General features: G+C 39.0%; 1 protein-coding gene across 3 annotated transcripts in view; it reads left to right on the top strand.

The window, feature by feature from the left end:
• Positions 1 to 27,094, top strand: part of COL6A3 (collagen type VI alpha 3 chain) — a 147,834-nt gene that overhangs the window by 30,886 nt on the left and 89,854 nt on the right. For 2 of the 3 annotated variants that reach the window (XM_060783504.2, XM_067469959.1), the window contains exons 2-7: positions 3,801 to 3,933; positions 5,937 to 6,542; positions 11,895 to 12,497; positions 18,783 to 19,379; positions 22,364 to 22,963; positions 25,118 to 25,684. In XM_060783504.2, the coding sequence (XP_060639487.2) occupies positions 3,846 to 3,933; positions 5,937 to 6,542; positions 11,895 to 12,497; positions 18,783 to 19,379; positions 22,364 to 22,963; positions 25,118 to 25,684 (3,061 nt within the window). In that variant the 5' untranslated portion in view covers positions 3,801 to 3,845. The remainder of the gene's footprint in view (positions 1 to 3,800; positions 3,934 to 5,936; positions 6,543 to 11,894; positions 12,498 to 18,782; positions 19,380 to 22,363; positions 22,964 to 25,117; positions 25,685 to 27,094) is intronic. The other variant, XM_067469966.1, reaches the window with a different exon arrangement.

The following is a 27,094-nucleotide window of genomic DNA, read 5'->3' as shown; positions in this document are numbered from 1 at the left end:
TGTAGATTTAGCTGGTCCCTTTCCAGAAAGTAAAAAAAAAATCAAGATACATATTTATAATTGTGACTAGGTTTACAACCTAAAAAATAAGAGCAAAACGTTTAAGAAATTCAGACAATGGGTACACATGATAGAAAGAGAATTTCCCTTTAATTTCCCTTTTTGATAACAGAGAGAGTTTTGTGGAAACAATTTTCAGCACTGTCTTAAAGAGATGGGCATACAACATAAAACCACAAATCCATACACACAAACAAAAATGGGCTTACAGAAAAAAATAGGAGTAGTTCAAACCATAAAAAGTATGCTAAGAGATTCTGAGGCACCAAGTAGTCTTTGGGGAGAGGCCATTCAAGCTGCAAACCATATCCTCAATAGATTGTGGTGCTCAAACATAAACCAAACTCTATATTATGCATTATACAATAGACCCCCTAATTTAAAATACCTATGGATATTTGGGCAATTTACACATGTTTTGATCCCAGCTCAACAAAGACGCAAAGGTCAGCCCAAATGGAGAAAACTCCGGTTCGTTGGATACACAGGAGATAAGTATAGATTCAACATAGGAGATAAAAAGGTAGTGCTTTCCAGGAAATTTTGAAACACACAGTGGTTGGAAAAAAAATACATTACAACAGAGAAGTGTTCATACAACTCAGGAAGATACAGAAAACAGAGGGGAGAACACAGATAGTGAATCAGAAAAAGGAGAAAAAGAATCACTCCCAAATAGTGAAAATGTACAAGATGTGCCCTCACCACACTCCAGACTAAGGGATAGGGAAAAATTAAAAAGAGTGAAACCCAAATCAAATGATGAGAATTTGAGTGCTTCAGACACCATTGTGTTAAGAAACAAAGGGGTTAAAAAAACTACCAGATAGATTTAGAAAGCCTGTAACCTATCAAATAAGAATAAACATAGATCAAGAAGATGAATCTGCAAGTTTTAGTCAAGTAGAAAACAGTCCAAATACAAAATAGAAAGAGGCAGTGGATAATGAGTTTAATTCAATGTTACAACAAAAATTTAAAATTATAGATAGACCCAAAAATCAAAAGGTAATAGATTGTAGATGGATCTATAAGAAAAAGATACTCCCAGATAGAAAAATAAAATATAAAGCGAGATTAATAGCAAAAGGGTTCACGCAATCTAGGTTTAAAAATTATGACAAGACTTTTGCACCAACTACAAAGCCAGAGAGTTTAAAGATAATGTTAACACTAGCAGTAAAAAAACAAATGAAAATTAGACACTTTCATTTGAAAACTGTATATTTAAATACTATATATATATATATATATATATATATATATATATATATGAGAGAGAGAAACAAACACCAGGCTTTAATATTAAAGGGGATACAATTTATCGTCTAAACCAGGGGTCCTCAAACTTTTTAAACAGAGGGCCAGGTCACAGTCCCTCAAACTGTTGGAGGGCCAGATTATAATTTGAAAAAAGCATGAATGAATTCCTATGCACACTACACATATCTTATTTGTAGTGCAAAAAACACTTTAAAACAATACTATAACAATTTAAAACAATTAAAATGAAGAACAATTTTAACAAATATATACTTATTAGTATTTCAATGGGAAGTGTGGATCTGTTTTTGGCTGATGAGATAGGATTGTTGTTGTTGTTTTGTGCTTTCAAGTCGTTTCATACTTAGGTTGACCCTGAGCAAGGGCCGGGTAAATGACCTTGGAGGGCCGCATCCGGCCCTTGGGCCTTAGTTTGAGGACCCCTTCTCTTGAGTCAGAGAAAAAAGATTAAACAATTAATTAAAAAGTGCGGGCTTACTGATGCTAATCTTTGTCATAAAGAGTATGATTTCAAAAACCATTGCCTTACATAGTATGCTCTGGGTACATTGAATTGACAAAGAGAAATTGCTTTAGAGTTTGAAAGATTTATCATAAAATTGAAACATGAGTTCTCCATGGAAGTGGGATGCATGGGAAGTATTTTGACTTTTATATCCAGAATGCCAGTGTTTCTAGAATGCCAGTGTTTCTAGAGTTTGGACTTCAGCAGAAAATCTTACAGTAGTAACCTGGATGAATCTAGGGATAGATGTTTGGGCTTCAGTCTTTGGAACATATTTATGTTGAGATTTACTCATGCAAGACTCCCAGAAAGTGGAAGGCTAGAAGAAATGATGGCAATGAGGAGGACATTGGGAAGTACTAAAGATGGCAATAGAGCCCTGGCGTAACCTTTAGTTGGAGTACATGTGAGACTGGGATGTGCTTCAGCTTACATTTTCTTTTATGTAGAGAAGGTGTGATGATTGCCTTGTGGTAATAATAAATGCAAACTGAGGGGCTCATAAATGAATGCCAGTGATGTATTTTACAGCAATATTATTGTTTTACATTCTTGAAAGCAGTACTATATTCGTGCACTTAATACCATCATCATACACAGATGGTTCACTAAGACCCAATCTACACAGCCCTAAAGTGCGGGCTGGAAAATGGATTAGCCTGAAGTGTCCAGATGACATTTCAAATTAATCCATCTCAGCCTGGGGTAAGTCTGATTTTCCAGGTTTAGACTAGGTTTTTAAAAGGTGTCCAGACCTTTGGAGGTATTAGGCCTGTGGAGTCAGACACCTGGGATCATACTCTGCAATCCCAGCTGTCTATCCCCACAGCCATCTTGCTAACAGTGAGTCTTGGAGAATGAATGCATCTCTCCCTCTCCAAAAACCTGTATTTGGCTGTTTGAGGAACCAGGAAGGGAAGGGAAGCCTCTATCTAAGGCTTGGGCTAATAAGTTGAGGGTGAAATGGAGGGAAGGGAGGCTGGCAGTGCCCTTGCCTACCCATGCTGATTGTGGATCAGCACAGGTGGATATCTGGCCACCCCCAGCCAAAAGGACAGGATTGTGACAAGCTGCCTGGCTTTATCAGTGAGGGAAACCAGCATTTATGCTGTTTTAACTTGCTTTTTAGGCTTGTGTGAAAGCGGCTTTCATTACTTTCCCACTTAGAACACTTCCAGGCAGCCTCATAATCCAGGGCAAAGAAGTGGGGCAAAAAAATTGTGGTACCTTAAGGAAGTCCAGACATGGGGCTCTCAGCCTCAGCAAATAGTTCCCTGGCATCCTGAAGTTTGTTTTTAGCAGATTTTTCAAATTGGACACGGGACATCTGCCAGATGTTTTCTTTTAAATTTTTCTTGATGCTCTGAAATGCACTAGACCTCATAAGTGCTGATGCAGATATTGGAAAGTGTGCAGAAGCAGATTTTTTTGTCATTATCTCTCTTCACTCTCCTGCTGCCTTTACGTTTGCTCTCTTGAACTTCGCTTCTCTTTGGGGTCACTTGACTGCCATGCTGGTGCCTACTGTGTAACTTAAAGCTCTCCTTAATTTCATAAATATGAAAACAATGTTGCAGAGAGTTCTCGTGGGAATTACTTTCCAATTGTGCTTCTGTTTAACCACCTGTGTATTTGTGGCTCAATCTGTTTATAGCCCTCATCAGCTGTTTTGGGATTTTAAAATGCGCACATGTACTGGAGCAGTCCATACCAATGTATTGTAATGAAGTTCAATGTTTTTCTTGAGTGTAGGGATATACAATCATGCAAATATGCGCATTTCTGGCTGATCTCAGAATTTAAGCACACCTTTTTACCTGGTATTTTGCATTTTATAGTGTTATACAGCCATCTAGCCAACCCTTTTTATCCCAGTTTCTCTCGGGTTTTAGGGCACTTAGATTTCATTATGAGTTGGAATTTCTCTGACAAAAGCTCTGTTCCTTTTCAGATCTAAAAACTGGTGCTCTGCAAAGCAAACCCACCCCCAAAGAAAATGAGGAAACATCGACATTCGCTCTTAGGAGCAATCCTTTGTCTCTTATTCTCAGGTTATTATATGGCTGCCGCGCAGCAGCAAAACAGTAAGTTTCTTTCACATTCAAGCAAGTTAATATTTTCAAAATTCAAGGAATGTCATTTGGAAATTGTGAAGAAGTCTATTGAGTCTTAACCCTTCTCTGCTTAAGTCTGTTGTACTCATTGCAGCTCTTTATCCTTGGATTTTTAAGTACACTCAATGAATCTGATATCATGAAAAAGTATTCAAAAGTTAAAATTGCAAATGTGGGGGACAACTAACTTCCAATTCTGCAATCTCTTTTATCATTTAAAATATTAAAAGTTAAGTACTATCTGGCAAAGGTGTGTAAAGCTGATTTGGCACTAGGAACTATTATATAAAGAGAGTAGCATTAATTAAATACTGGCATACTATTGCATAGCTGTGATTTTAGTAGCACTTTACACAAGTCTTAAATGTTTATTGAATGTTTATGTTAAATTCCTATAAACACTGGGGTGGTACCGAAATAAGTCTGAGATAATTCTGAGAACTTTGGGGGCTTGTAAAAGCCAGTTTCTAGAAGAAAAGGCATTCTTTTCCAGCTAGGAATTTGTTCAATTTCTTTCCAACAGTCCCTTCTTTCTTCCAAAGCTCTTCCTTCAACATCCTCCCAACACAAAATGTTCTGTCCAGGAAGCATGGGATTATCAGTGGAAATGCACAGAAAGAGAGGGAAGGAGGTTTTCCTTTCCCCTCCTTCCTTATGTTTTGCCAAGATCATCTAGGTAGTAGCAGCACATCAAGGCACAAATTGTAGGAGAAAATCAGAGAGCCATTTCTCCCAAAGGTTACTATAACTCAAGGTATCTCTGTTGTAATAATACCAGTAGAAGATGTCAATGGAAATAATGTCCAATTTGGTCTTATCCAGTTCAGCATAAATGTATGCAAAGAGTTCCAGTTAAATATGTTGAGGATGTTTTTATTATACATCCTACATGACAAGGGGTTGAACTGGGTGACGTTTATGGTCTCTTCCAATTCTATGATTCTATGGTTCATACACTCCAAAATGTGTTTCCCCATATTTAAGACATCTTATAGTGCTGGGTAAAGGGAAAGCCAACAAAGCCTCCTTTTTCATTTTGCTACTTTTTTCTATATAAGTTATAATATATAAGTTATAATATATAACTTATAATATATAAGTTCATATATAAGTGGTAGAGATTATTACAGAGATTATTACAGAAAAATCATCCAAATTTTCAAATACATACAAAAAGAACATGGAACATTCATTCAAAAGAGAGCATAGGCACAGTTTACAAATACTGCAAAGTTTCACAGGACTGTCCAGATATATAGGTAGATTTTCTTATACCTTTACTTATACCTTTAATTACAGTAGGCCCTCCACTTTTGCAGGGATTAGGGTGCAGAAACACTGCAAAAATGGAAAAACTGGATAAAAATATTATATGGTTAACTTCAAGCAGACTTTGATATCAAACTTCCCCTGGGGAGCTATGAAATTTCTAGAGAGAACATATTAACCAAATCTGCATATAATCATATCCACAACAGTGAAACCTGCAAATATGAAGAACGAACCAGCAATCTAGTTAGTGTTATGATAACTTGACAAGGGTTACAATGGCACAGAAGCTTTGTTGCAAGCAAATATAGTTAATGAACTCAACAATAATGTAGAAGCAGCTCCTGTATTCCTCAGTGAAATAGTGAAGCAGCATACTTTGAGTAAGAGACTAATGTGGTCATTCACATGCCATGCTTTTAAATCTACATAGTCAACATGTTTTACAGACATGTCTGACATTTTGTAACAATAAGCAACATTGCTAAAATTAAAATGGAAGTACCACTGGCATACCTTGAACAAGTACAAATGTTAGTAGAGGAAATGTCTTCCTAAAAATATTCTCCCCTAGATTAATGTGTAGCAGGTTTATGAAATGTATGATAGTACTGATGCCTAAGAAGCTTAATATTGTCAGTGGTAGGATGGGGTTTCCTACCACTGACCTCTGGAAAATCATGAATCACTGTGTTTTTTTAAAGATGACGCTGCTGACATAATATTTCTAGTGGATTCCTCTTGGAGCATTGGAAAGGAACATTTCCAACTTGTTCGAGAGTTTCTGTATGATGTTGTAAAACAATTAGATGTGGGTGGAAATGATTTTCGGTTTGGCCTGGTCCAGTTCAGCGGAAACCCACATACAGAGTTCCAGTTAAACACGTACCATACTTTGCAAGATATCCTCTCCCATATCTCACACATGCCGTATATGGGGGGAGGAACCAAGACTGGACGAGGATTAGAGTTCCTAATTCAGAACCATCTAACTAAAGTTTCTGGAAGCAGAGTGAGTGATGGCACCCCCCAGGTTATTGTAGTGTTAACAGACGGACGGTCACAGGATGATGTGACTCTGCCATCATCTGTTCTTAAATCTGCCGATGTAAACATGTTTGCCATTGGAGTGCAGGATGCAGCGGAAGGGGAGTTAAAGGAAATAGCAAGTGAACCCCTTGAGATGCACTTGTTCAACCTAGAGAACTTTACTGCTCTCCGCGGCATTGTAGGAGAGTTAGTTGAAAGCATTCACTCATCACTGACTCCAGGCATGGCTGGAGAAAAAGGAGTGGTTAAAGACATCACAGGTAACCCTATTCTGCTGTGACATTGCAATGTTTGTATTTAACTGCTCCTATTCTATGATCTGAAGCATTTTGATGTGTCAGCCAAGCGTATTTCCAGGCAACCACAACCAATGAATTCAATTTCTGTTGCTATTCTAGGACTTCTAAAAGGGTATCCACTTATTAAAGTACATAGGGTAATGCCAGGTAATGCATAAACAAGTGAGGGTATTAGAAGTGAAAGGGAGAGAGACTGTAGCATTGCCTACCATCCTCTTCTCCTCCCTTTTTAAGCACTAGTCAGTGATTCCCTGCTTGAGGACCACAATACAAAGACTGCTCTGCTTAAAACAAATTTATATAATACTTTTCAAGATAATACACAGAAGGATAGGGACTATCAATGACAAAGACTTTATCTCGCCCCTGCTGCTTTTGATGCATCATTGGAGGAAACCTTAATTCGCCCTAGCCATATTATAGGTATCAGAAAAATTAAATGTTTATACGTGTTTGAGCTGGACAGCTTATTCTTTCTCAGCTGTTGGGTGTAACTATGAGAATTGCCTGGAAAGACCTGAAGGTGCACATCTAAAGGGTTAAAAACAAAGGTTTTCTTACCATGATTACTCTTTGACCTGCAAATCTGTCCATTTGATCTGGCATGGTTTCTGCCAGAGCTCATACAACAAAATACAATATAAAATGAGCTCGAATACACCTCAATCATTACCATCCTTATAATCTCCATTAAGTGTTCATATCAATTTTGTCAGAGATAATTAGAACTTATCCATTTTGCAGATATCGAGAAGCACATCTTAGCTTCTCTATCTCTAATACAGAAGTAGAACACACCCCCTTATTAGTCATTACAAATAGGATTAATTGTCAAAATTCCATCCGTGTTTCCACTGAAACATTGTTCAAATGTAGTGGCCAGGCTCAAATTTCTTTTAATAGCAAGCAGATGAGACCCCTCTCATCTGCTTGCTATTGGGGGGGATGGGAAAAGATGTACCTTTCCCAAATGTAAAGGTTAAGAAGTAACATTTACTCACCTGTTAAATGGGAAAGATGCTTTGCATTTATCTTTACTCTGCATTTACTTTCTTTGTCATAATTTCATATTAGAATTGCTTTAAAAAATCAAACTTCACAGCAGAGGGACTTCGGTATATAACCATGCTGTAAAAATAAAGTCCTTTTATGGCTCTAAGCATGTTTTAAAATGGGTGCTCAAGGGAAAGCGCTTTCCCAGCTGTATCTATAAGTGTGTTCCCTTATTCAGCCAATTGTTCCATCAATACAAAAACAGCTCCTTTCCACAGTTTCAGCATTATGGGCAGCAGGACAACTGACAGTTTTGCAATAAAATGGGCTCAGGAGTTTGAAGCCCATTCCACAAATGCCTGAGCAACTGTGAGCCAATATAACGCTAGTGTATATAGGCACTTCTGCTAATGTGTATAGGATCTTGACTTATGAGTTTAATCTGTTCCATCAGGTGTTCCATAATACCAAGTTATCACACCTTTGTTTTTAACCCTTGAAATGCATGAAAAAGGAAAAGAATTCTGAGTGGTAAAGGATAATAGCAATGTGCAGATTATAATAACACTCATTGTGTCTTGTCTCATTAACCTCTCACTTCAGTGCCATCATTTGCTCCACCTTCCATAATTGCTTTGCTGCATGACTCAAAGAAAAATAAATGTTTTCACCTAATTTTCTGCTCAATTTACAGGGCAAAGGTTTTCATTAATGGAAGAAAAAAAATCACAAGATATTTTTCATTGAGTTTTAGTATTTTTACAACAATGTTAATGGGTTTTCTGGAACCATATTTTGTTTTCCTTCTTCCAACCTGTTTTCACCAGTGGCCAGGAAGGTCACTGGCTTTAACAGACTTTCAACACAACACCACATTCTTGCAAAAAAAAAAGGGGACTATAAAGGAGAAGCATTTTCTTTAAATGTTTTTTTGGGCCCCAAGAGTCTAGAAATGGTCACCTTCTTCTGATTATTTCTTTGAGAGCCCTTTTCTTACCAGGATTATTCCATGTGCTGGAAAGAATCTGAACTGACGTGTTATGTGGGGTTCTCTAATCTGATCAGTTACTATTTTCTATCCACTACATGGACAAGAAGGACCATGATTCTGATATAAATATGTGATATAAATATCATCATCATCAACAACAACAACAACAATTATGATGATCCATGTTTATATGGTCTAATTAGATTAAAAGAGCATCTGCATTAAAATATTACTATGGTTGTCTCTGCCCCCTTATAATTATCAAGATTTTTTTCTTTTTCTAGAAATAAACGAACTTATTTCAATATTCAGTTGAAACCTATATTTTATCTAAAGCAAAGGAACAGTTTTATTCCACCAATGGGTACTTTTTAGTGTCAACATATTTAAATGCCATATTTTGCTGCTTCAAAGAATGTGTTAAAACATATTTGGTTATGCTAGAATATAGAATATATAACAATATAGAATATATAAGAGATCAAGCTTTCTTGGTAATGTGCAAAGATCATTCATGAATTATACCATCATGGATAATTACTTGAATGCTGCTTTCTGTCTAAGGCAACGTGTCTCTGCTTAGTTGTGTAACAAAGCATGCTTTAATTTGCTCTCCACCATCAGCTTAACCTTTCATGGTGTACTGAAGTATAATATTTCAGGAGATATAAATTATCCAACAACTATTTATCCCTGTTTCTCCTAGATCAGCAGTATTTAATTTATAATCCACAGATTAGCCTTTTCGAGCCTTCAGCATCAGATGGCATGAAGAATAGCATTGGAAAAAAATCTGATCCAAAGCATGGTTTTTAAAATGAGAATCAGGAAGCTTTAAGTAGGGTCCTGAAAATGTTTCTGTAGCATGCCTGTGCATGCATGCATGTGCATGCACATGCATGCACACAAAAAACATCTTCTGTTTTTCCCTCAAAGTACTCATCATACCTTAAATGTGGTTTGGTGAAATGTGAAATAGTTGAGGCTAAGCTATCATGGCTTGATTTTCCTATGGCCAACCCTGGATGTTCATTCAAGCCATACCCATAACGAGCAGCACAAACTAAGTATTCAGCATACATGTTAATCTAACTGTACTTTTAATACAGTATGATATTTCTTTGGACAAATTAATTCATTTTGATGAACTTTGAGAAACACAAAATCAAGTTTGGATCATTTCAATATTAGCACCAACTAATTGGAGATAAATTAAACTTTAAGAAGAATAAACATGACAGGTGTGCATTGAGTCTGATCATGCCACCCTTGAATCATTATGGTTTTTAGCCAAACACAACAGAATTCAAGTGTCTAATTCAGGTAACAGAAGCCCCTTCTACACAACTGTATACAATCCACATTATCTGCTTAGAACTAGATTATATGGCAGTGTTGACTCTGGGCCCTTTCACATTGCCATATAACCCAGAATATAAAGGCAGTTAATCTACAATATCTGCTTTGAACTGGGTTATCTGTGTCCACACTGATAACCACACTGATAATACAGTGTTCCCTCACTTATTGTGGGGGTTCCATTCCAGTATCCCCCGCAATAAGTGAACATCCACGAAGTAGGGACACCATATTAATTTTTTAATATATTATTTTCTTACCCGTGCTTCCTTACCCGCCTCCTGGCTCATCCCAAAAACGCCTGCCTGCCTGCCTGGCCTCCGCAGACCCCTGCAGACCCCACAAAGGCAGCAGCAGGCCAGGGGAGGCAGGCCTTCCCCACCACACCTCAGGCCACCGCACTTCTGGGGTCCCTGCCCTCCACTGGATGTAAATATTTTATATTTAAATTTTTATTAATATTTTCAAAAAACCCGCAAAACAGCGAGCCCACTAAATCCGAACCGCGAAGTAGCGAGGGAACACTGTAATCCAATTCAATATGGATGTTATGCAGTTTTGTGGAAGGAGGCTAAGAGCCCTTCCACACAGTCATATAACCCAGAATATCAAGGCAGAAATCCCACAATATCTGCCTAGAAAGGACAGATATGGGTATATGTGCAGTTTGTGGGTATATGTGCATTCAAGTCACCCTGTGACTTATGGCAACACCATAAATTTCATAGGTGGTTTTGCAAGTCCCTTCCTCTGGAAGACAGATTATAGCACATATTTTGACTAGAACTGACTGCTCAGCTTCCAAGATTAGATGTGGTCTGATGGTTTTATGGTACACTTTTTTTGTCTTGGGTTTTCCACATGGTTTTAATATATTTCCAATGGCACCGGATGTGTTTATCACAGCACATGGTAACCATCCTGTGATAAGTATATTTAGTGCCTTTGGAAGGTATATTATTCTTGTGGTTATTAGGCTCTTCTAGCTGAGATAGCTGATCCATTCAGAAACAGTTATAGTCACAAAAGTTGGATAATTACGTTGATTGGCTTCAGTCACTTATTTTAACACGATTCTGCATTACTTGATTGAATATCCAGCTGTCATGTTTGAGAACAAAATTAGAAATCTATTTTGATTATATGTACAGTTTAAAGAAATGATGTTTACAAGTTTATATACTTGCGTTATATTTTTATAAATTTTCTCAATCATAAGCATTGGATTCTATACCTATTGCCAATTAGGGTTTGAGAAAAACATAAATCTATTCCAAATTCTTTTGATGCAGTAGACTATTGACCTAGCAAATGGATTTTAAATTCCTGAATTTAGGACATATGTTTAGAGGGAGAGGCAAATGTATACAGTAGCCTGCTTAAATAAAAAATAGGCTATGTAAGTTTGATATATTTCAAATTTTGCCTTACCATTAGTTTACTATTGGGAATTTTCAGGCTCTCATGCACCTGAAAATGTTACCTTATGATGTTCCATTGTATGTTGGCTCTCTCAAACAAAATGGTTATCGCATCCCATCTGCAAAAGAAATGTCATATGTGATACACTGCTATATAGTACAGACCCATATTTCATTTTATGGTGCATGAAGATATGGGAATGGTATTCTGTGACTGTGAATAAAAATAAAATATAGTGTGAGAAGATGCCCAAAATAGAATTCTTTCAAATACATTGGCAAATATGCATATATAGGAGGGGGGGGGGGGGAGAGATGTGTGTTTGTGTGTATGAGAGAGAGAGAGAGAGAGAGAGAGCGCTGGTAGTTCATATTCAATCAGAATGCAGAAACCGCAGGCAAATTACATGACATTGACCATCACATGTTTTGTTCTTTCATATTCATGTTTCTTGCTGGCTTCCAAAGAAACATGTCAGAACATTGTTCAACTTGCATGATATCACTTTGTTTAATGCTTTCACCTGTTGCATTTCTCTTTTTTTCAAGCGCAAGAATCTGCTGACATTATTTTCCTTATTGATGGATCAAACAACATCGGCCCTGTCATTTTCGCAGCTGTTCGTGATTTCATTGCAAATGTAATTGAAAAACTCTCAGTTGGATCTGAGTCCATACGCGTTGGGGTGGTGACATATAGTGATCAACCCAGGACTGTTTTCTTCTTGAACAGCCACACCCGAAAAGCTGATATTCTTGAGGCAGTGAAGGCCCTTAGCATTCCTGGGGGCGAGGAAGCTAACATCGGGGAAGCCCTTGAATTTGTGGTACAAAACCACTTTAATCGTTCAGGAGGCAGCAGGATAGAAGAACGTGTTCCCCAGATCTTAGTACTGATAAGTGCCACTGAGTCTAGTGATGACATTAGAGAAGGGGTCCTGGCCATGAAGCAAGCTGGTGTATTCTCATTTAGCATTGGGGTCAAAAATGCTGATAATGTAGAGCTTCAGCAAATTGCTACTGATGGAAGCTTCGTATTTACCATCCTGGACACCCGTAACCTTGGCGACCTTGAAGACCTCTTACTGCCAAATATTGTTGGAGTGGCCCAAAGATTCATTTTGTTAGATACCCCAACAGTTTTTACAGAAGGTATGTATTTTTTAAAAAATATTTCATGCACCTACTTTTTTGTGAGGGATTTGGTTTAGTCTCATAGTCCTTTTAGCAATTAGAGGACCTAGAGCAGAGCTTTCCAAACTGTGTGTCATGGCATACTGGTGTGTCAGCTGTTGTCCACTAGGCCTGGGTAACAACGGAAAAATTTGTTTCTAAAATCGATTTGTATTTGGGAGTTTTTTTTGTTTCGATATTTAAAATAATTACAAAATTTTCCTTTTAAAAAGTTCGATATTTACGAAATTTCGTAAATGGTAAAAAATTAACGAATCGATTTCCGAAACAATAACGAATCGATTCGTTAATGGCGGACGAGACCGCGAAATACGCTAAAAAACCTCCAAAACCTTCTGAAGCTTCCCTCTCCCTCTGTTGTTGACTGTTGGTGTGATATTATAATTTTTTTTCACTAATTAAACCATAAAACTGGCCCAGACATGCGGAAATAATAACGAAACGACCTCAAAACAATAACGAAATGAATACAATATCGAAATACGAAGCATTTACAAAACGTTTTTGAAAATTCGTTTTTTTTAATAATTGCTCCAGAATGGTTCGTTATCGTTTTGTAATTGAAAAAAATAACGAATTATTAACTAATTACGAAATAACGAAACGAAACCGCCCAGCCCTATTGTCCACCAGTGTGTTGCATAAAAATGTTCCCTCCTACCCCCACAAGACAAGAGGTGTGTTAGCTGCTCTTGAAGCACCAGCATGAGCAAAAGCAGCAGTATTAGCAGCTCCAAGCCTAACCAGCCAGACAGGAAGACAGTCAAAGTCTTCCCAACAGATTGCCATCCAGTCTCCGTTCAAAACCTCTAGAGAGGAATACAATTTACCAGGGCCAAAGAGACACCTCCAAAGGGCATCTAATCCATACCCCTTCATCTAGACAGGAAGACACAGTCAAGGTGCCCCTGGATGGTTATCCAGACTCTCTTTGAAAACCCCCGGAGAGTTTTAATCACAACAGAAGTGGAATGCTGCTGTTGTTCAAATGTAGGGAATTTATTAATTGAGTTGCAGTAATTACCACTAAAATGGACAAGTTTTAATTTAAAAAAATCTAATGACAATGACATTTGTGATGAACCACATGGAATGATTATAGAGGAAACTATACAAGAATCAAGTGTAAGAAGTGTAAAGGGAAATTTCCAAACCTTGTTTATACACAAAAGATCATATGAAAGTTTATATATCTATAGATAGATAGATATAATTTGTATGAAACTCTTATAAGGGGTTAGTTTAATCCCCATTGTAAAATTGGGGATTATGAAAGGGTGAACATCTAAAAATTATGTTACCAACATGAAAAGTTTGGAAAGTTCTGACCTATGGTGTGCAACAGTACTGGTGACCAAAAAAGCTCATGTAGATGCATCCTTGTGTTGGCTGCTTATAATAATTTCAAAATACAGTATGTATATATGAAATGTGCATACAAACAATTGACTGTAATCGGGGGGGGGGGGGGGGGGGAGTGAAGCAAGAAATAAAGACTCTGAGTTGATGCAAGAAAAAAATCCAAATGGTGCTCCTCCTATGTTAAAAGCAATTAATGACAATTAATGACAACTCATTTTTTGAAAGTCATCAGAAGCAGCCTGATTTCAGACTTCAAGTACCAGGATTCCCATTGAAGAAAAGGGGAATTATACTTCGATTGTACTTTTCCTGCAGGGCAGGGTGTTGGACTAATGGCCCCTGTGTTCTCTTCCAACTCTATTTTCCTATGATTCGATGATTCTGTAGTGCTCAAACTGTGTGGTATGGAAGGGCCCCAGGTTAAAACATTAAGTGCTAGCAGAACAGTAGTCATTTTATATTTTTCCTTGGAACATCAGTGAAGGTATACAAAGACCTGGCTATACTGTGCCTGTTCACCATAAATAAGAAATCCTCTGTTTTTTCAACATATAGCAGGATTTTCCTCTAAGCATGTTGTGCAAAATATAAGAAACAGGGGCATACTAATTTTCTGTCCATATATTTGCCCTAAATATAGAAGGGTATTTGTGTGCATGCATGTGTGAACATGTGTGTTTGTGTGTTAACACACATGGAAGCCAGTGAATGAATCATAAATGAAGGAGTGTCTTCAGTCAAGACAGTACTATGGACCTCTTCACACGGGTATTTTTTGGTGACAGAGATGGGTTTTTGGCAGTTTTTCAACAGAGCCCATTGGCTCCCATCACACCCCAGAGAAGTACTTCTGCAGCAGCTTCATGGCAAAACTGGCACAAAACCCCTCCCGCAGCTGAAGCATTGTTGGTGGCGCACAACAGGAGGTTTCTCATCTCTTCATTGGGAAAGATGGGTTGAGCCTGCTTAAAGAGGCTCCCCTCATGTGATTAGGGAGCAGGGAAGCCAGGACAACGCAGAGCATGGGGCAACAGGCCCCCAAGGTCTCTTGGCGGGCACCCTGGGATCACTGCAATTTGCAACAATTCCCAGCAATTCTGGCAGAACTGTTGCCCCATGCCCTTCACCCTGCATCTTAGAGCACATTGTAGTGATCCCAGCAATGCCCACCCAGGAGGCGTGGGAACCTATCACCCTGTGGCTTGCACCATTCTGGCTTCCCCCCTCCCTCATCACATGGGATGAAGCATCTGCAGGCCAGCTTGCCCCATTGAGGGCAATTCAGCAGGTAAAGCCTCCCATGTTGCTGCTGGTGGCTTTTTTTTTTTTGGTGGCAACTCCGGTTCTGCCATAGGTTTGCCCCGGAGCCACCCCAGAAGTACTTCTCCCACATGTAGTAGGAGCCAGTGGACTCCGTGGCAAGCTGCGGCACAACTGGAGTTGCCACCGAAATTTGCTACATATGATGAGGTCATAATACATAGGTAGAAATGGTAATTACAAAAGCAAGTGCACCTGAATATTTCCATACTTTCAACAGTTTGCCATCTCAGTACCAATGCTACATTTTCAATGGAGCATGCCCAAATATAAGGGATGGAGAGAGAACAGGAAAATTATGATACTGTTGCCATTGAGATAGCAAACTGATTTCTGGGAGTTCCAGTTCTGTATTGATGAGAAGGGGAGACCCTTCTTCTTTCCTGTTTAAGACTAGCCTTCTGGCTGACGTTTATGTGCCCAAGAGAGCAGCCAACCAAAGAGAGTTGCATCTATGTGGTATAGGATCTTCAACAGTAATTGTGTTCATAGTTTTTTTTTTAATTTAATGACATTTGGATGGTAGGATTTCATGATGCTATTCACCAGTCATTTCATTTCTGCTTTACCAGGGAACACTTTGACCAGGGACCACTGTCATGAATAACTTTTCAATAACTTTAAAGCAGAGGTTCTTTTTATTGCAATTTCCAGTGTGAGAGGGTATATCAGATTACAGAACTTTTACACAAAGAATGACAATAGACATACAGACATACAGATTCTATGCATTGGATTTACAATTACATGGCTAACAAACAAAGAAAGAGGAGTTACATTTTCAGTCACCATTCACACAAATGTACATGCATTCACCCTCCTGCATACATCACCATTTCTCCTGTTGTCTCCTGGAGAAGACAGCAGGAGAAGGCCAGACCCTGCTTCCCGGTAGCCTGCCAACGCATAGTTCCAAAACTTCCATAACTCCAAAACTTCAAAATGCCAAAATGCATCCTTTCCCTAAGTACAATGCCAAGGACCAGACCTCTGTTTTCCACACAGCAGAACCTGACCCCCTGCACAAAATCTAAGACTCTAAAAGCACACTTCTTCCTCTTTCCTTGAGAAAGAAGCCCCAAAGTGATCAGAATCATGCTTTCCCATAGCATATCTGACACTCTCCAAATACACTATCTCTGTTCTTCCCATGGACCAGAGAGGCGGGTGGAAAAGACTCCTGCATTCTGCCACACTTGAGAATTATTAGATTGAGTCTTTTATAGGAATATTCTGCTGATGTAGTCCCAAATTGCAAATTAATGACAGACGTTTTCCATCCTGGAATATGTTGACTCCAACTTAGTTTCCTGGCCAGATGTTGATTCTTCTTGATTGGTGTTAGCCTTTTGTTGAAATCCTTCTTAACATTGTAAACATTTATGTTATCATTGTCACTGTCACAGTTCTTATCATTGTTTACCATTTCAGTTCTCATTAGCAACTTTTAATTACAGCCCCAGCAAGCAGGTAGTTAGTCATTGCAGGCCTTAATATTTTACTGGTGTCTCCACAATTATTAGCTCTCTTTCATTCATTCTTCCATACTTCCATTCATACCCACACATCATATCAAATCCACATTTATCAAATCTGCACATTAAATTTCTTGTGACGCCACTCTCCAACATTACTACCAAAAGGGTTACGAATCGGTTTTTGGTCAACTTTAGGTTTTGTTTGGGGTGCTGATTCAGAAAATTGCATTTAATAGACCACATCAGCTCTAGTTTCTGATACAGAACATATTTATTTATTTATTTATTTATTTATTTATTCAAACTTATATGCCGCCACTCCCCTGGGGCACGGAGCGGCTTTACAAGAACAGGCTAAAATCTAACACAATTTAAAAACAATTTAAAACAATTTAAAAACAGCAATATCAAAGATCAAAGGCCATGGTCAGCGACAGGGAAGGAGTGGCAGGTGACATGAAAGGAGTAGAAATAAAACAAATAAATAAATGAAGAGGAAGGAGGCTCGTGGACCAGATTTTTGTCCTTATGGCCCACGGACCGCGGCCCACAGGTTAAGAACCACTGTCCTAAAGGGACTTGGAACGGCTTATTAGAAAAGCAAAGGATGGGTTATTGTCATGATAGACATCTTCCATTCCATCATTCTTCTGAGGAACTTGGGGTGTGATCAATAGTTCCCCACCACCACCACCCCACCCCACCCACCCCCCCCCCCCCCACACACACACACACACACACATTTTAGCCCCATAACAAGTCTGTAAGGTTGGTGATATGGAGAAAACGTGACTGGTCTAAAATGGATTCTCTGTGTTTTGTGATTCAGTTTCACAGATCTGGACCCATACTTGCCTTATTCAAGACAATAGGTCAATTACCTTTAATAATCACAGTACTGTGATTCCATTTTAACTGCTTTGGGCCTACTATATGGAATCCTGGGATTGGTAGTTTAGGGGGAAGAATTTGGAATCCTCTGGTGCCTGTGGCCAAACTGCCAATACCAAGATTCCTTGGGATGCAACCATGATATTGAAAGTGAACTTATAAATCTATAATTGCATAGTGTGAAAGGATTCTTGCACAGTATTCACTACATCGATGCCTCCTGCTTCAGGATTATTCTTGTGATATAGTTTGTTATGGCCTTGTGTATAGTATATGATATTGAACCTCATATACCAGTATTTCTGCATAAAGAGTCAATTCTGCTTTGTAAAGTAGTAAAGTCATGACCTGCACCACATTATTATTTTTCTTTATTAAATGTGACATTATAGATATTCCAAAATTACATTCAAGTTTTGAGGTGTTCGTGGATCTGAGCACTCACTGAGACCCCTTCTACACTGCCATATAAAATCTGGATTATCTGCTTTGAACTGGATTATATGGCAGCATAGACTCATATAATCCCATTCAAAACAGATAAATGGCAGTGTAAATGGGGCCAGAATGCCTTTGCATATTGTGGCTGCAAATCCTGTCTGATGCCAGAAGAAAGGATTCAAACTGGGGTGTGGGAGAACAGTAAAGTATGAGAATTTGTCCAGCAAAACACCTGGGGAATGGTCATAACAAGGCAGGAGATCATGTACATGGAAGTGAGTTGGTATCTTAAGAAAAAGTACAAAGGGAATTTTATATAGCAGTGGTGTCATCCTACATGTTAGCTTCTGGCTGATCTCTGCTGGAAACAAGATGCTTGTCCAGAGGGACTTATTCCAAATTAGCCCAAGTTGTCCTGAGAAATTATATAAGATAATACTATAAAATACTGGCCGTATCAAAGAGAGGGAATGGGGCGGGGGGGAGGGGGGATGAATAAGAAAGATGTAATGTAATGTAATATATCTGGCCTATAATAGGATTCAAGATAACACAGCAATGTACAAAGAGATCACCTTTATAATCAAAGACACATTGTTGAGCCTGGAAATGCTTGGCATTTTAAAGAAAAAACTTCCCAAGCTTAGGGACATTCTCTATAACCCCAGAAAGTATCTATTGATAAAGAATTGATTATCATTGTTGAATGAATAACCCCACTGATTGTATGTATGTATATTGTTGCTTGCAGTTGTTGAAGTCAATAGGAAGGACGTAGTCTTCCTGATAGATGGCACAACAGCTTTGGGAACTGCCTCCTTTAATGCAATCCGTGACTTCATTAGCAAAATCATCACCAGACTGGAAATTGGACCACAGGCAATACAAGTTGCTGTTGCGCAATATGGAGATACTGTGAGACCAGAAATCTATTTGAATACCTTCTCGAATAAAAAAGATATCTCTACTAATATTAGGAAAATAAAGCCAGTAGGTGGAGCTGCACTTAATACAGGTGCTGCTTTGAGGACAGTTAAAAACACCTTCTTCACCAGTGGAGTTGGAAGCAGGATTGAGGAAGGTGTCCTCCCAGTGTTGGTCCTTGTCACTGGTGGTAAGTCCAGAGATGATGTTGTCCAACCGGTGCAAGAACTAAAAAGAGGAGGCATAATGGTCCTTGCTATTGGAGCCCAAAATGCAGACCGTGCTGAACTTGAGCAGATTGCCTTCGAACCAGGCCTAGTTTTCACACCTACTGAATTCCGCGTACAACCCCTAGCACAGATTCTTCCCACTGTTTTGGCACACATAAGGACACTTTCTGGAAGAGTTGGAGAAACAACAGATGGTAAGCACTGCATCATTTAAGTATTCAAATGTAATACAATTTTATCATTATATAGAGCTTCTTCATGTTTTCGCTGTAAGCCAAGCACACAGTAAAAGTGGTTATTATCACACAGATGTTGTCCTTGGTGATTGACATTGGTAGATATTCTATTCCTCGTGTTTAACTATTGTCTTTTTACTCGGGTCATCGTGAAAAGGATTATTCTCCCAGAGTAAATTCACAAGATCTCATTAACATGATAGTTAAGATTAAATTAGTTTAACTTATAAAGCATTTTCCTCAATTTGATTCCTCTCTTTTCAGCACTAAAACAAAAATCAATAAAATCTTATTTGTAAAAATTTGGCTACTGGAATTAAATCCAGCTGCTTTTCAGTGTAATTCTATAGGTTTCTTGCATAATTTATTTCAACTATTAATGGCAAGTTCACTCTTATAAAGGAATAAACTGAATTAGAATTGCTCAATGGTATTACATATCTGTTGAGTTACAGTGAAGTGTCTTGTTGTGGCAAATTTGGGATTTAGGACAAAGGAATGAGAATTATGTCACTAACAAGCCATGGGCGGCTCTGCTGCTTACCTATCCAGGCATCCAGAAATGGATACATGGACCTGTCCGAGATCAAACTTGTCAAATGAACACTTAAAGAACACTTAAAGAAAGCAGCACAATTTCCCATTGTTAGAATACAAAATAGGAACCACCTGAGGCTAATTTTCTGGATGTTCACTTCAGTAACTTTAATGTTTTATCCAATAATTCTTTTGAAACTCACCTATTCAAGTGCGAGTTTGTAGGATTTTTCCTACTTAATCCCGAATGAAGATGAAGATGAAGGGACAAAATCTGTCGCTAAAGCCTTTTTTCAATATATATGTTTCCATGTACGTTTCCAGTATGTATGTTTCTTGCATGATGTATTTCAGTGGTGACATTTTTATTTTAAAATTTAAATTAAAAATGATCTTAAATGTTCTTACACTTTGAAAGATAAATACATTCTACCTTCCTCTTCTCTTTTTCTTCTCTTAATCTCTCACTTGCATTCCTTTCCTATGTTTTTCACACACACACCCTCCCCCCGCTAGATTATGGAAATAAACACCTCATTTCCTGCATTATAGTTACTACTAAACATGTCTCACCAATATCAGGTTGTATCCATCAGATGTGTAACTGAAAAATAGTGTACACAACTGATTTTTCCATTCCCTCACCAGCCAAGAGAACTTCTTGGAGGTTCTTCTTCCTGAAGAATTTCCTAGAAATTATGTAGATTGAAGCAATTGTATTTAAATTAACATCAAAATGCTATAATTGTGTGATGTGAAAGAGACACAAAACAAAATTGATCTTGTAAAACATTGATTAATTGCAGGTGTAAGTGTTTATTTATTTATTTATGATATTTCTACCCTGCCTTTCTCGAACCTGAAGGTGACTCAAGGCAGCTTACAACCAGGCAGCCATTCGATGCCTTAATAATATACAATTTATTATTTAGTGTTCCCCGACATGCTGTAGCTTTCTAGATATATTTTCATTTTTGCTCCATTGAAACCTTTCAGGATGCTTCCAGGCATAATTTAAACCCCACTGAAGCAGGTTTAAGTTCACCCCCCCCCCCCAAAAAAACCCCAGGTTTTCCCAGGGAGGTGTCTAGATGCCACCCAGGTAACTACCAGGATGGCACCCAGCCACTCCAAAGCCCTCCAAAACAAGCTTTAAATAAAAAAAAACATATTGGGCTGCCATTACGGTGGTCCTTCCATTCTCTTGCTGCATAGAAATGTCGTGCCAGGAGAAGAGAGGGGCGAGGAACAATTTTGCTCCCCCACCCATCCCTGCCTCCTGGCATGTCCTTTCTGCATGCCAGGAGGACATTTAAACCTTGTATGGGGGGCTTAGAGGGAGGGGCTGGGTGCTATCTCACACTTTTGGGCTCCAGGGGTGAGTCTCCACAGGCCGAATACCGCATTAGAACCGGGCCTTTCAGGAAAGCTTGGATCTAATGGGGTAGCTAATTAATTTGGAACAAAGCAGATAAAACCTACTTTGTTCCGAATGCTTTTACCTGAAGCATTGTACATTTGCCTCAGATAAAAGAAGGACATTTTTGGGCCTGTCTGGTAGGACCCTCAGAAGGACATTGGGACGCAAGAAGAACAAGGCAGCAAATACAATGCCCCTATACTTTGTTGGGGACTGGTGAAAAGTTAGAGACCCTGGGAATGACTTAGGGTTTACAGCTTCTTCAGCCCAGTTTTCCAGTGATTTAAAATGATTTACATTGGCTGCCTGAAATGGGTCTGAAAATCAAGAACAGTCAGATTTATACAGATTGTTTCAAACTGAGAGTCACCCATAGTTTCAAGCATAGCCATTCCTCAAAACAAAATCCCGCTCCCCTATAATATTTGCAGAGAAGATAAAATGCTATGTTCATTGAAAAAGTATCCAGTGAAGTATCAAAGTATTGACCTTGTCCAGCAACCGTCATCAGAGGCTGTGGGGAACCCGTCACCTATCACCTTATGCCCCACATTGCTCAGCTTGGCCAGAAGCTGATCCCACAAGCTCTCACCATTGATTCCTTCACAACATGGGATGCCTCTCGTGTTGCGGCTGTGGCAGCATACACTGACTCCACTCTAGATGACCCATGGAGCCCCTCTAGAAGTACCCATACATTGTGAAATGGGAATTGGTGGGCTCCTTGGATCATCTAGGGCTCAACTGGCATATGTTGCCAGAAAAAGCCCCATCTGATGAGGTAGCTAGACATTTAAACTGCAGTTAGATATGCTTTGACCAATTATGCAGAAAGCTACCAGACACTCACTCCAGTTCTTCTCTCTTTCTACTATTTCTGAGGTATGCATGTGTGTACCACAAGTGTTGTATGCACACATGACAAATACTGGCGTTTTTTTTCTCTTGTGATGTCTCTCATGTTATTTTCTGTGCTCTACTGCAGTTCTGATAAACAAAAGGGATATCATCTTTCTTTTGGATGGATCAGCCAACGTTGGAAATGCCAACTTCCCATATGTCCGGGACCTTGTTGTGAATCTAGTTAACTCCCTTGATGTTGGAATTGATGATATACGAATCGGATTAGTACAATTTAGCGAGAATCCCAAAACCGAATTCTTTTTAAACTCTTTCCTAACAAAGGCAGAAGTACTTAGTCACCTAAGTGGGCTGAAACTGCTGGGTGGTTCAGTGCTGAATACTGGCTCTGCACTAGACTTTGTCTTTTCAAATCACTTCACTAAAGCTGGCGGGAGCAGAATAGATGAAAATGTCCCACAGGTATTAGTCTTCCTTACAGCAGGACCATCTGTCGATTCGTTCCACGAGGCGGCCAGAGCCTTAGCGCGAGCAAGAGTGCTGACATTTTCCATTGGTGTTAGAAATGCCGACCCCGCAGAACTTCAACAAATTTCCTTTAATCCACAAATAGTATATTTTAGGAATGAATTCCGTTCTCTGGCAAATTTGCCACAGGAAATTATTAGGCCATTGACCACATATTTTAGTGGAGATGTGGAAGAAGTTGTAATCACACCAACAGGTAATTTTCTCTTTTTACTTCATGTTTAAGGCTATAAGAATTATTCTTTTAAGTCTGGTAGGTATGTTTTGAGCAATAAGTACAAGCTTCTCTATGACCTAATGCCATTTTATACACCAAGGAATTTTTTTAAAATAAAAAAAATGCTTTTTCTTTATATACACAGTAAGCATTCCTCGTGTACTGACATATGTGATTGACCACAACATCACTCATATATTATATGATACATTTTTTAAAGAAGTCTAGTGGCTGCTTCACTCATGTGCTATTTTACATATGGGATGTACAAGGAACAAAAATATTGCTTTACACATTTCTAGGCATAATATTTGCTTATTTGTTGATTATACCATGTGAACATTACCTGAGAAGTTACAGCTGTCAACATAGGTTGCAATTTCCATACAGAAGTTGTGGATACTCCCAGTTACTTTAAAAGTCAATTTTCTACTAGTTTTACTTCATTGTATGATTAAAACCCAACAAAATGAATTTTCAGACAATAACAGTGCATTAATTCTCCTCTCATTAGAGTATATGTCCTTATTAAGCATTCACTTCTCCACTGTACTTTATAAAAGTCAAATAAAAGCAAAAATGCAAAACATTAACATCAATATAACAAAACACCAAAGGTTAGTGGGATCCAGTCAGCAGCATGTAATACAGGGTATTTCAAAAAGTTGGACCCAATTTGAAATGACTGTTGCACCTCAACAGGAGTTCACCTTGCTCACATCACTCACCAGGAAACCAGACATGGTAATAAAAAGCTTATTGATAAAACCAAAGGCACCTTAAGCAAATAACAGGGTAAACGTCCCATAGGCAATAGGTAAATCCAAAAAACAAGAGTTAAAACATGAACGTTAAACCAGGAAACAAGGAACATAACAAGAGCATGAATCCATAGGTAAATCCGTAAAGCCGGAAGTAAAACTTGACCAGGAATCTTGAGCTAAAGCATAAACCAAGAATAAGACAGGAGTTTCTCACTCCAGTAGCGACGTTGCTTGATCTAAAATCCTAACCGCTCTCTCCCTAATTTAAGGGCTGCAAAACATAAATGCATTCCTTTGATCTTGAGAGGCTGCTCTGCCTCTCTTTCCCATGGCACCTCAGAAGTAGCCTGGTATCTCTGTCTAAGGCAGCTGCTTCCTCGGATGAGCTAATGTTATCCTCCCCTCCCTGCTTGTTGGCTTCCAAAGCAGATTCACTCTCACCCTTTGTCTCAGCAACAGCATCTTGCTCCAAAACCCCCTCTGTTCTCTCAGCTGGAGAACCATCTTGCTCTAAGACCCCCTCTGTCTGGGCACCTACAGAACCATCAAGCCCTGAACTCCCAAACCCCTTACCTTCATCAGCTGGCTGAACCACAACAATGACTATATCTCTGCAACCATGAATCACCCATGAATGAAACTCTTAGTCCTTGAAAAGGTGGGGCATAGGGTTTCAAAGCAGTACTGCTAGATGCCCCACCCCCCAGGAAACAAACTACCCCTTGCCTCAGTCATTCATAAGATGGCAACCCCGCAACATGAAATCCTTTTGTTGAGTCATTTTTAGATATTTTTTAGCTTAAAATGGTTAGTAAAACTTGATAACTTGACAACTCATTAAACAGTTTATAACTTTTTTGCAATTTCTTTGCCATTGTGAAATATATAGTACTCTTTGAAATATATAGTACTCTTTGAAACTTTTTTAGGCTGGTTCCTGGGATTATTTGAGCACTGAATCAGAAAATTGCATTGGATATAACACATCAGCTCCAGTTTCTCAGAAATGATTATCATGGTTTTCTATGAGTGAGCAGATGGTGACTGGTAGATAACATAAGTACTATATATCAAAAAATAGAGCTGATAGTGGAAAACTGGTGCTATTTTTGAAATCAGCAAGTCAAATATAACCAGAAACAGGACTAACATTTGAGGCACCAAAATGTGTGTTGGCCAGTGTAATTAATTCTGGGCTATGCCATCAATACTTTAAGAGGCCCAACATTGTTATTTTCTTCAAAATATCAAAGATAAGCCACAGCCAAAATTATTCCTAATAAAAACATATTCCTGTTTATCTGCAATTTTGTATTGAGATAGGTGGATGTTTCTGTAGACTAATTGTTTTCCTATCACTTAATTCCAGAGAGCAAGATTGATATCTTATTCTTGTTTGATGGTTCCTCAAACCTTGCGGGGCAGTTTCCAGCTGTTCGTGATTTTTTGTTTCGAATTCTTTCTGATCTCAATCTGGGGCCTGATGCTATACGTGTGGCAGTGGCCCAGTTTAGTGACAACGTTCAGGTTGAGTTCAACTTTCAAGACATCCCGTCCAAGCAAGAAATCCTTCAGAGAGTGAAAAAGATGAGGATAAAAGGAGGACGATTACTCAACATTGGCGCTGCGCTCGAAACCGTAATGAGGGATGTCTTTGTGAGGCAGGCTGGAAGCAGGATCGAGGAAGGTGTGCCACAGTTCCTGGTGCTCCTTGCCGCTGGGAGATCAAGTGATGATGTGGATCGGCCTGCTGATGTTCTGAAACAAGCCGGTGTTGTTACTTTTGTTATCAAATCCAGGACTGCAGATCCTGTAGAATTGGAAAGAATTGTTTATGCACCTCAATTCATTCTGAATGCTGACTCTCTTTCTAGAATTGGAGAAATACAGCCTGAGATAGTGAACTTACTGAAAACCATTGAAATCAGAGAGTCAGGTATATATTTCTGCTGTATTTTGCTTCTTTTTTCCTTTGTCTTTGTAATGTTGGCAGTATAGAAGGGACCTCAGTTAGAGATGATAGGGACTGCAGTTCAACAACAAATGGAGTTTAAACTCACCCATCCCTGTCCTAGTCTTTCTTTATAAGCGATATTTCTAAAGTATTTTATATGGAGGACACTGTGGGAGTAGAAAAAAGGCAAGAAGGATCTTCAAAGTACTCAGGATACAGATGATCTCAAGAAAAAGACCTCAATGCATCTCAACTCAAGAAACTCAACCTCAGTATAAATTAGAGCAGTGGTGTCAAACTTGTCCCCCCCCCCCCCCCCGATCATTCCTGATCATTGAACAAATTGGCTAGGGCTTCTGGGAAACATCTGGAGGGTCACAAGTTTGACACCTCTACATTAGAGGAATTCTGTGTACCTTCACTCTCTGAATGTTTCCATGATTCTTGTGTGCCTTTGAGGGGTTTCCTCTCCATTAATTAGCTTCTGCATTTTCTTTTTTCCTTCTATAACTCTCTACTAGGCCTGGGTAACAACGCAAAAATTTGTTTCTAAAATCGATTTGTATTTGGGGGGTTTTTTTGTTTCGATATTTAAAATAATTACAAAATTTTCCCTTTAAAAAGTTCGGTATTTACGAAATTTCGTTAGTATTTACAAAACATTTTGTAAAGATGGCGCCCTTTTTTTTTCAATATTTTTTCAATATTTTTTTAATTTAATTATTAATTTAGTAGAATAGGGAGGAAAAATTATTATTAAGGAGGGAAGGCAGGCACTCACTCTGGCGGGCCCTCAAGTGCTGCCGCCGAGTCGGGCCCGGCTCCTCCGAAGCTAAGGTTTCAGTGCGGAATTGAGAGAAGGGGGTCCCCAAAGGCCATCTAGTCCAGCCCTCTGTTAAGGTTTGAATGCGGAATTGGAGGAAAGGGCTCCCCAAAGGCCATCTAGTCCAGCCCCTTCCTAAGGTTTCAATGCGGAATTGGGAGAAGGGGCTCCCCAAAGGCCATCTAGTCCCGCCCTCTGCTATGGTCTCAATGTGAAATTGGGAGAAGGGCTCCCCAAAGGCCATCTAGCCCAGCCCTCCGCTAAGGTTTCAGTGCGGAATTGGGAGAACGAAGCACACCCACCGCAAAGGTGAGGAAGGAGGGACGGGCCGCCTTCCCACTGAGGGTCGCTCGCCCTCTCGCTCGCTTGCTCAGCCGGCACCTTCCCTGCCCTCTCCTCCTCCTCCTCCTCTTTCAGGTTCTGACTGGCTAAGGAGAGGAGAGAGAGGAGAGCTCCCAGCAAGCATCTATTTAAAAACACTTCCGGGTTTAAAAATAAGTTTTGTAATCGTTTTGTAATTGCTAAAATTAACGAATATTTAACGAATTACAAAATTAACGAACGAAACC

Source organism: Anolis sagrei, chromosome 1, assembly GCF_037176765.1.
Source record: "Anolis sagrei isolate rAnoSag1 chromosome 1, rAnoSag1.mat, whole genome shotgun sequence".
NCBI classification, from domain to species: Eukaryota; Metazoa; Chordata; class Lepidosauria; order Squamata; family Dactyloidae; genus Anolis; species Anolis sagrei.
Note: the sequence above shows the minus strand (reverse complement) of the source record. Positions and strands in the feature narration are given on the sequence as shown.